Source organism: Otolemur garnettii, unplaced genomic scaffold, assembly GCF_000181295.1.
Source record: "Otolemur garnettii isolate 467f Iridium unplaced genomic scaffold, OtoGar3 scaffold00135, whole genome shotgun sequence".
NCBI lineage: Eukaryota > Metazoa > Chordata > Mammalia > Primates > Galagidae > Otolemur > Otolemur garnettii.
The window spans coordinates 1,527,460-1,538,871 of record NW_003852530.1 but is presented as its reverse complement, the minus strand read 5'-3'; the positions used below and the strand labels follow the sequence as shown (position 1 = coordinate 1,538,871).

General features: G+C 38.8%; 1 protein-coding gene across 2 annotated transcripts in view; it reads right to left on the bottom strand.

Annotated features, from left to right (window-relative positions):
* Nucleotides 1-2,983: 2,983 nt before the first annotated feature.
* The window catches only part of URI1 (URI1, prefoldin like chaperone), a 70,618-nt gene continuing 62,189 nt past the window's right edge, over nt 2,984-11,412 (bottom strand). The window contains exons 7-11 of one of the 2 annotated variants that reach the window (XM_023518357.1): nt 10,054-10,222; nt 8,428-8,761; nt 6,603-6,745; nt 5,657-5,912; nt 2,984-3,788 (exon numbers count right to left, since the gene is read on the bottom strand). In XM_023518357.1, coding sequence (XP_023374125.1) covers nt 3,606-3,788; nt 5,657-5,912; nt 6,603-6,745; nt 8,428-8,761; nt 10,054-10,222 — 1,085 coding nt within the window. In that variant the 3' untranslated portion in view covers nt 2,984-3,605. The remainder of the gene's footprint in view (nt 3,789-5,656; nt 5,913-6,602; nt 6,746-8,427; nt 8,762-10,053; nt 10,223-11,412) is intronic. The other variant, XM_023518358.1, reaches the window with a different exon arrangement.

The following is an 11,412-nucleotide window of genomic DNA, read 5'->3' as shown; positions in this document are numbered from 1 at the left end:
ACCTGTGTATTCCATACACATGGGTCAGTATGCACACGTGTCTTCCACACACACCGGTCAGTATATGCACCTGTGTATTCCATACACATGGGTCAATATATGCACGTGTCTTCCACACACACCGGTCAGTATACACACCTGTGTCTTCCATACACATGGGTCAGTATGCGCACGTATCTTCCACACACACGGGTCAGTATATACACGTGTTTCTTCCAGCTCCACAGAATGACAACAGCAAAAAGCAAGGACATTCCAGTGGCAACAGCACATGCAGGTGAGACACTGGTCTCCAAACTCCATCCTCCAACTACAGGAAGCAGAGCTCCATGAAGAAACACAAGGTGAGCCTGCCGCATTGTGTCACTGGGTGGTGTCAGACAGTTAAAAAAAAAAGTGTTCAAAAAAAGGATGAGGACTTGTTCAAAGAGCGGGGGAGTGACTCCAAGGAGCTCCCAACATCAAAGGCAGAGTGATTTGAACAAAACTATGACAGCAATTTCACTTTTAACCCACAGGACAAAAGTAAACATCCAAGAGTTTGATAGAAACAAATAAATAAATGGCGATAGGATGGATAGAGGCACAGCTTATAACAGAAGGATTCTAAGAAACGAATGCTGAAGAGAAACCAGGAAACGGTCAGCAGGCTGAGTGTGAGGAGAGAAATAACTGCGTCATCTCAATGCACCTCCTGTTGTATTTACGAACTGCAAAGGGAAAGATGGTGACGGTATATGAAGGCACCTAGCAGACGTCACTTTAGCCAAGTGACCGAAATAAGGACCTCTTCAAGTGACACACCGCAGTGAATCTCTGGATAGTCTCATCACAAACACAAAACCTCATTCTGACCATGTGAGTCTATCAAACAAACCCCAATTGAGGAATATCCTACAAAGTGTCTGACCAGTACTTTAAAACCCTCCAAGTCACGAAAGACAAGAAGAGGCAGAGGACCCGTCAGAGCTTACAGGAGGCTGAGGAGCAACAATGATGCAGGACAGGGTTGGGGCTGAGACGCTGGGACAGGAGAAACGTTAGAGGAATGTCGGTAGGATCAGGGAGTGTCTGTGCTCTGTAGTTCACAGCACTGCACCTGGTGCATTTCCTGGCTCGATAATGACAGTATAATTATGTATTATAAGGTGAGGGGATGCTGGCTGAGGGCATGTGGTGCATGAGGGGCGCTGGTGTAGGCAAAACTCTGTGCTGTTTTATGCAGTTTTTCTGTAAGATTAAAAATAGATCAAAACAGAAAGAATCTCTTGGTGTGCTGTTCTGTGCAGAATACTAAGACTTTCATTTTGTTCCACTTGAGTTTAACATAAATTTATAATTTTAAGTTACAATCTAAAACTTTGTTACAAGACTCAAGCTATGAAACAAGGCAGGACTAATTCATTTGGTCTTCAGAACACAAAAATGTGTGTCAAACTCTTCCTTTACCTCTGTTACAACCTCATCCCATGAGGGAAGAGGGGGGTTCTTTCATCCCATCTGAAAGAACTCACAGACCACCAAGGTGGCAGGCTCAAAATCGAGTTTCGAACATGCAAGATTATCGACCGACAGGACTCCTAAAAGTTCATGTCGGTAACAACACTGCGATCATCCTACAATAGTTTGTTTCTGGAGGAAAATTTAGTACAGAAAGGCTCAGGTAAGTAGCGGTTGGAATCGGTGTGTGTGAGATATGTACCAGGTCTGACAACTGAGATCACAGCCCCGTCCTGGACGCAATGCTGCACCCTCGCGTGAACACCCCACCCCGCCCACCCCCGCAAGCTACACAGGAGTGCAGCCCCGTCCAAAGCAGTTCTGGAGCCCTATTCTGGAACGGCCATCAGAGCTGTTGTTGTACAAAGTCTGACAATTAAGTTCACAAACTTGCCGCGTCGGCTCACACTGGCAGCACTTACAAACAGCGCAGATGGGCTCACAGCCTTGGTGTTCACCCGGGTGTGTGGTGCCCCCCGCTGTGTGGTGCTCATTACTGTTGCAGAAAGTCATACGACCGCTCTGATGGCCATACCCAAGAGTCCCAAAGCTGCTTTGAAGGGTGGACTAGGCGCTGGTACTGGTGCACAGCTTTCCAGGGGGAGGACGTCAAACGTGACTGGTGATATTCCCCGATGAGGAACGTACACAGCACTTAATTTCTAAGACGAGTTCATGGACTTAATTGTCAGCCCTCGTACTCTTTGTTTTGGTTAAGTCTTTGGGTGGGAGGATAGACTGAAAGACAAATTAGTCTCTTAACTACAGAATACATGCAAAGTTGACCAAAATTAACTAAAGAACAAAACTACATTTTTAGGCAATCTTTCAAAATCAGTCGTCTATTCTGAATTATCCATTAACAACTGGAGATTCAAGCTCACCCCCTTATCATTAAAATACATATTCATAAAACTTTTACAGTTCTGCTGTTCTAGTTACAAATAGGTTCCACTTTTCTAGGACATAATTTCACTTTGTTTAAGCAAGAATTCATTAAATAAGCTATAAATAACCTTTAAATATTTAGCCATGAATAGAGAGAGGGTGGACTGGCATTGATGGCTTATTTTAGTACTAATGCAGAATGCTTTTTAAAAGCTATGTTTTAGCATGCATCAAGCTAATGATTAACTTGCAATGCAATTTTCAATGTTAGAATAATTTTTTTTTTATTTTAAGGAATTTTGCTAAAAGTAAATATGTGAGTTCAGTTATTACTAGTAGGAAAGTAGCCTTAAAGAATAAAAAAGTTGAGATAATTAAAACACAAGGAATTTTAATCAAGTTATCTATTTTTTAGCATCCAGACAACCTCTCTTGTCTCCAGAAAACATAAGCCCATGAGCCATGTGCCTACCAGAGGGGAAGATGGGCCCAAGGAGCTGCAAGAACCCAGGACCTACCAAGCGCTTCAGGTCCCACCGTATGAATCACAGCCACAGGCACACTCTGAGTCACAAAGCTCGCAGCATTTCAGAGGTCAAGTTTTATAAAATTTTTACTTGGGAAAAAAAAATGTTTTACAAAATATCATACTTCCAACCGAAGAAACGTTCCCACAGGCTCCAGGTAGCTTTTTGCCCTAGAGATTGATTACAGTATGACATTTAGAGGGGACAGGTGAGTTTTTAAATGGCCACCTAGCTGCAAAACCTACAAGTAGATTTTTAAGAGCCTTTACACTGAGAAAGCAAATAATATAACTGTTGTATCTATTTAAAATTTCTTTTAAAATGGTCCATATGGTATGCACAACATCACAGCTGGTACAAAACTGTCTGTATTTAGTTTGAAACACAAAACAATGCATATGAACAGTATTCTTTGAAAAGTGATCCAGGATGCTGCCGCTGCATCATAAGGCAAACTCAGACGAGAGTGTTGACAGTGTTCAGAGAATTAACAACACAAGCCAAATATTAAAGCATTCAAACATTTGCTTTGATTTTTTTTTAATACCACTGATAAAGGTAAAAGACTCTGATGTCATACTAACTTAGGATGCCTTATTTTGAACTACGTGTAACAGATTTTGCTCTATAAACTCTGAACAAATGCACAAGTGGGCTTTGGGATGTGAACTCCCATTTCCTAGGCAGGGCCTAGTTTCTCTGTTGCAGTCTGGCAGCTTTGAACTTGGAAACCCTCTTCCCAGTTTCCTCCGATGCCTCTGACAGAACTTCCTTTCGTTCTGGGATGGTAGGCAGCACAGGATGGGCCAGGGCCGGGTGCGATGTGAGGGAGGGCGATAAAAACTCTTTTTCTATTACAGTTCCAGAAAAAGCCTAGAAGACAAAAGTTGGGTTATGATGATAAAACACAAGTAAGATGCCCACAAAATTTTCATTCTCTATTTGCAAGTTAGACATTTCTTTTCATTAAAAGTAAATTCACAAGAGTTTTGGCTAGACAACACTACAACATCAAAATGCTAATTATTTAAAGAATTTTTTCTTCATACACTACCAAATGTAAGTAATTTTTATAGTATACATGCAAGAAAACAAAATATAGAATGTGTGCATTATCTGGGAAAAAACAAAAACAGATAAATAAGAGGTTCTGAAACTTCATACATCCCACTCATGTTTAGCCCATGCTATGAAACAGTGTATTTTAAAAAAACACTCCCAGAGCGTCAAGGTCAAACCCTGGAACATCGCTGGAGGAACGAGCCTTCCTGTGGCCGCCTCGCTGCCTGCTGGCAGAGAACAGCTTCACCAGTGTTGATCTACTTGTTGGGGGTTCAGTTATGCAATTATTTGAGTATTTTATTGTGTCTTAACTCAATGTTATTTAAGAGATCAGTGGAAATTAAAAAATGAAAGTGCTAATGCTAGGGGGAATAAGCACAGGTTACAAAATTTTAATACAATTAATTCAATAATGGGAATCAGAAGTACCACAAAAAATGACTCTAATTTCAACTGGACATTTGATGGACTTACTTTGGTCAACTAGAACAAAATTAAATAATGGTGTACTAACTACTGGAAATATCTTCATATACTATCTTACATTAAAATGTATAAAAACCAAGCATTGTTACATTTTTTTAAGACTTCCGCTATTTGGAGCCTTCCCCCTCCTACATCTTCCAAGAACTTATTATGTACAAACTAAAAGCTGACGTGTAAAACTTCATGTGTATTCTGTTTCCCATTGTCTACCAACTGTTCAAAATTAGTTCAGACAATGTACAGCAGAGCAGTTTTCACAGCCACCCTCTCCCACCTTGCCCCACGCTGCAGAGAGACACCTTCCTCCACAGTAATTTGGAGTTCAGCTCTTAAAAGAAGCTTAAAATTTACTTTTTAAAAACTCCACTTTATCATGATGAGCATAAAATCTTCTATTTAAAATGCATTTGAAGATAATATTTTAGCATTTAAAAAGATTGAAAAGAAGACTTTTCCAAGTACTTGCCATAATTATGAATTATTTCTTTGATGTTAAAAAATTTATAGCACCTACTACAACAATTCAGTACAAAATGCACAGCTAATAAGGGGAGATTAAAGTATGTTACACACTCTAGTTATACCATGATACATTAAGTTCTTACAAAAAAATGGTTTTCAGACACTTGTCAGCAACCCGACCTGGGCAGGGAAAGTGCACAGTGTGTGCTGATTTTTTCAGAATAAAAGGTCTACAGTTCTCATCAGATTGTAAAGTGATTCCATAATCTCCCAAAAGTTAAGTTTTACTGGCACGGGCCAAAACACAGAGCTTTAGATAATTATCTGAGACACATACGTGTTTTTCAACTCAACCAGGATATTTAAAAAGAACAGTATAATCTACTACTTGAACTGTCAGAAAATGAGTGTAATCTGGTCCACTGGGGGTTTATTTAAAATAACCACTAAATAATTTTTTAGCCAAAAATATGTAGCATATGTGCCAATTAAAATATTTTAAAATTCCCATTTCATAGAAATAGAATTTCAAGATAGGCAATACTTTTACAAAAATAATTTTTTGAACTATATGAATGTCAAAAAAACTATATTAATTTTTTACATTAATATTTTACAAATGACTATCGAGCAAGTACAAACCTAGAATTAAATCCTATCTCTTTTCAGATTAAATGGTAAAACCTGGTGAGGGACACTGTCTAAGTTAAGGAGTAGAGACACACACGCACCTCAGACGCCCCAGACGCCCCCGACGAGGGGCCCGGCCTCCTCTGCTCCTGGTCCTGCTGCGGCTCCTCCTCCACGATGCTCTCACTGGTGTCACTGCAAGTGGCTTCTTCACAGCTGATGCTCCTCAGAATTCCCCGCCTGTCATCAAACTCACTGCTCTCACTGGTGTCACTGCACACACTGTTCTCTCTGCTCCTGGACTTCAGGATGGATTTGCGGGGGACATATTCTCCATTCACAACGTCCACAAAGACTCTAAGATATTCAAAAAATACACATTCACTTTAGGAAACTGCTGAGAATAATGATAAAGATTTCTTTAAACTTATCTAGAAATCAATCAAAAATTTTTAATTGAAACTTTACGTCTAGAATTTTCACATTGCCAATACCTTTGCAGCCACAAACAGCACCTTTTATATTATTCTGAAAGTCATGATTTCTTAATACAGCATGTTATTTTTAGGCATGATCTAGGTGACAAAAGCTTGATCTGCCAAACTTCTACAGAGTTTCAGATCTATTTATATTTAGCAATTTTCACAATGGTACCTTCAATATGGGTCATGAAAACAGACATCTTCATATGATGCTTTCTCCACCAATTATACAACAGAAAACTGGAGTTGCATCATCAGTCTCTACTCTGAACGCGTGAACGGCACGCCAGGCACATCACGCAGCTGCTTTAGTAGCCAACAAGAAATACAGATTTTCATTTCTAAAGATACAAAATGTCCTGACTAGACCAAACTGAGAATGTTTCAAAATCACCGATGAAGAGAAAAAAGAAAAATCCTCCCTCACTGCCTCTGTCAGCCTCTCCGACACTGAGCTGACTCTATCCAACACCTCACTTTTCAGTGAGTCTTCTGTGCTGCAGACAACTTTTTCCTGTAAAGAGAGAAAGGCTCAGCAGACGGCCTGTGTCTGGGCGCCCCTCACCTGTAGACGTCCGCAGGCGTCCTGATCAGGGGCAGCTCCTGGGCAGAGTGGCCGCCGCTGGTGCTGCTCTTGCGTTTGCGTTTGGCCTCTTCTTTCTTTTCGCTGAATTTTAAAGTGGTATTCTTTCCGGTATTTATTCGGACCTAAGAATTTCATAGCAAAAACTTAAGAACTTTCTGCGAAGTTAAATCACAAGCAAAACTAAGAAAATAAACTCCTTAATTATAGAAATAACAGTAAGAGAGGCAGCTGAAATGATGTTTATTATCAGGTAGGGTAAAAAAGACTCTCACTTTTTACTTCTATGACATTAAATAACATCTTTACTGATCAATTCTAGTCTTCAGTGTCTTTGTTATTGTAGAGAAAGCAAAATACAGATAAACTAAATACTAGTAAGAATTTTTAAATGCCTCTCATTTCTAGAAACTGAAGGACTGAAAACTAAAACCCAGCCCTGTTCAGGACTAACATGTATTCTTTACCCCTACTCATCATTTATGCCATACTTTGGGGATTAATGACCACTCTTTCCCATAACATTCCTGAAAACACTGTTTATTCTTCCTGCTTTATTTAAATGAAAATAAGAAAAAATTAAAAGCCTGGAAAAAGAATCATAAAACATACTTTTTTTTCTGGCTAATCATCTCAGTTAACCTTTGCCAAGAATTTAGAAGATGATCTCTCTAGTGTGACATATTAGAATATTAAAAACCATATTATTATTTCATTTTATATTACAGCAAGAATAACCTAAGGAATCTACAAAATACTGAGTATGTTTTACACATGTTTCATTAGATAGTGATCACATGCACTTAAGACCCACACCGCAGCCCCCAACTCCGGCGCAGGCAACAGGATTTGCACCGGGTGAGCACTGACTGAGGCAGCAGCCCGTGTTACCAGCCAGCTGTGTGTTCTGAGCCTTGTGTTTCCCTGAGAAGGAGGGTTAGATGGATGAACTCCTGCTGTCTCTACAGAGTGGTGTAGAGAGCAGAGGGAGGGCGAGGGTGGGCTTGATGCAGCCTGTCCTTCCTTCAGCCAGAGCCAACCTACCGTGATTTGTTTTAAATACTGGGATTCTACATTAAAGGCTTTTAGCAGTAAAAAAAAAAAAAAAAAAAAGTTTGAAAACTCTGTATTAGAAAATCCCTACAGTCATCCCAGTTCCAAAATACCAAAATTCTAAAGTCATGATTATCCATAGATGTTTATATTTATTTTGTCAGAAAGGGAACTAATTTTTACTTCCTCCTTAGATTCCCATTTTGCTCGTAATGTTCCTGTTAATTTTATTCCCACTTAGAAAGCAGCAACCTGGTATAATTAAAAATTTAACTAATAGTCATGTTCTTTTTTTTTTTTTTTTTGCAGTTTTTGGCTGGGGCTGGGTTTGAACCTGCCACCTCTGGCATTTGGGGCTGGCACCCTACTCCTTTGAGCCACAGGCGCCACCAATACAGTCACTTTCGATAACCTACAGACACCAAAACACCCACCACACCATCAGCTTGAGGCCCTCAGCGAGCTCTCTAGTGAGGGCAGGACAAGTGACAGCAGCTGCCACTCAGATCTGATCCCCTTCCAAACCTCAAACTTTGTTTCAGAGAACAATGGACCAGAACTAGCAACTAGATAGGTTTTCCCTTTCTCTTTTTAGACAGATTAGGAAAAAAGGCAAAAGATGATTTTCCTATTTGGTGCTACAGAGATACTAATCACTGCTAATGTTATTCTTTTAGAAAATATCAAGGATATTTTAAAAGATATTTAATGTTTAAATTATATACAAAATTAGTAAAATTAAACGTATACAAACCCTCTTAGGCTCAACAGTATGAGAAAAATATATTGTTGGTATAGAATTCTCTCCAACCCCTGAAGCATCATGGTCATTATCACCATCATCATCATCCTCATCGTGGTCATCATCTTCATCACTGGGATAAGAATCTGAACCATTCACTGAACAGTTCAACTGAGTATTCACTTGCCCATTGAACAGTTCTGAACTTGCACCACCATTAAGACAACTGCTGGGAGCAATGGAGTCTGTCACTTGGGGCATCACATCCACATTTGTGTTTTGACCCTCCTTTTCCTCTTCAGAAGATGCGGTATCTTCTCCATTCACAATCACAGTATCAGGTTTACTAGTAAAGAAAAGAAAAATTAATAAGATCTAACCAACACTTTAGAATTTAACATACATTAATTTTCAGTTTGTTTCAATAGGTAAAAATCAAAATTTGGAATGTACTTTCTAAACTAGAAGAAAAGATGTTTAAATGAATTAACCAAAAGTATAAGCCCCTATGCCACTTATGTGTAATGCAATTATTCAAAAAGAAGTAGAATCCATATGACAAAAAGTTCATCTCTGGAAAGAAGATACTGACTAGATACATTATAAATATATCATCAATAATTACAGAATGAGAAATTTGTTAAGAAATTCAGAATACGTATTTCTATTTAAAGACACAGAACCACAAGACATTCTTATTTTCTGTATCTATACTCAGAATATTTTATAAGGATTTTTAAATACAAATGTACTTATTTTGCAGTGAATATACTTATATACACAAATGCACATTTATTGTCCTTCATTCTATAAGAGATTTGAAGACCTTACAAAAATAACAAAATCAAAAATGCCATAGAGATGAAACAACAGAAAAAGAATCATGACCAAGAAAATCACAAGATCCAAAACTGGTTTTTAAAAATAAAATAATATCAGTTAATCAAAAAGATCTAAAAATGTGTAGGTAAAAATGAAAGAGGAAAAAACCTTTTCAGCCTCCTGTCCTGTTTTCCACAGAAACTACCTACCACACAAGGCACATCAACTAAGCAAAATAGTACAGGAACTTGCACAGGAACAGACTTCAGCTAGCACGTTTACAACTCCAAATGTGTGTGAATGTGTGCTTCAGAAAGCAGCAGGGTCGAGTTCCTCACACGTGTTAACTACCTGACCAGATTGCAAACTGCCTGCTCCATACACAGACAAGTTTACAGGAGAGCAAGGGTAAATACTTTACAGTCTCAAACCTAAATCCAAAGCAATTTTTTCTTTTTAACCAGGCGTTTGAAGAGTATATCCTGAATGTGATACAAAAATACTTCATTTGAAATTTAATATACAAGGCATCCATAATTATTAAAAGTCAACTAACTGGTATGATTATTATATAAAATACAGCTGAAATTCTATAATAAAAAAATGAAGATGTTGATCTTAAGTGTTTATGTACAAATACATGCGTGGAAATACACACACAGAATCCTAAAAAACCCTGAAGTGGAAGGATTATTGATAATTTAATATATTAGGCTTTTCTGTATTTCCTTCAATAAGCAGATAGTATTTGATTAATGAGGAAATGTGTATAGGAACAAATCACCCTGGAAAGACGAGCTGTCATTAAGTACGTACCTCTCGAGCTCACCCAGCAACTCCTCCTGTCTCTCTAGTTCTTCCAGTCGAGCCCAGAGCTCCTTATCAGCAAGCCAGTCTTTGGGTTTTCCATCATTTGCAAAATCTGCTTCAAAAATATCTGAAGTTTTTGGTTTGGAATGAGGTTTATGAGCAATTCGGTGTTTTGCTATTTTAAAAAAGGAATGACAGAATTATTAGCAAACAGCCAGCATTAAAAAGGCACAAATCCAGACTCAGTGTGAGATTTTCATGTGGGGCAAAGGGGATGTCGAGGCCAAGGGGACACAATTTTTATCAACAAACTCGGCAGAAGTGTGGTCTGTGACCGGCAGCACTGGCATCCCTGGAAGCACGTCAGAGGTACAGACTGTCGGGGCCTCTGAATCAGAAACTCCATTTCAACAAGAGGCCCAGAGAATCCACATGCACAGCAAACACTGAACTAAAGACTGAAAAACGCACAGGCACAAATGCCCAGAACGCACTGCACTCGGGTTGAAAACGCAAGTACACGTTAAATCACCATTTACTTCCCTTATTCAAGAAAGCTGAGTTACTGGAGTAACATACAAAAGCCTCACCACAGAGCACTGTGGATGCTAAACACCCTGGGAGGAAACGCGAGCGGCCAATCTCTGGGACGGTCCACCACAATTTTAGACATGACACCTCTGCTCTTTAACTGCTTTGCTTTGTTTGTCATCCTCACGCAAGGGGAGGCAACAGATCAAATGCCTTTCCTTTTCATTTTTTAAAAAAGATTATTTTTTAATAAAACAAATTAAAGCTTTAAAGAAAGTAAAGGGGAAAAGTCTAAAATGCTGTCTGCTGTTAAGATATGGGACTACCAGATGACCTCAAGTCCACCATATGTTCAAAAGTACAGCACTGTTGTCTAAATTTGAAAATATCAAAATTGTGTTTCACAGCCTTATTCTCTGTGACTGTCACTGACAGCACACTTGCTAGCAATCATTTATTTAAAACCTGTAGCACACAGAACTTTTCAGTCACCACAAACAGAAATGCTCTTTCTGCTCTTTAACATTAACACACATCTGCCTTTTTTTCACCTTCTAAAGCTGCTTTCTGTTACTTGTGACACCACATAACACAGTATGTCTAGAATATGGCTTCTAAAAGTATCTTTACTTTAAATGTTAAAAATCAAAATGTTAAAATGTAACTGTATTTTAGCAAATTATAAATCACTTCTGAAATATTTTAAATTTTTCACTACGGTTAGCACTTTATAACTGACAAAGGGGCACTGCCTTTTTCAAGTAAACGAAAACACACGACCCATCCTTGGCAAGAGGCAGTGACTGGATGAACTTGGGAACAACCAGTGCATGA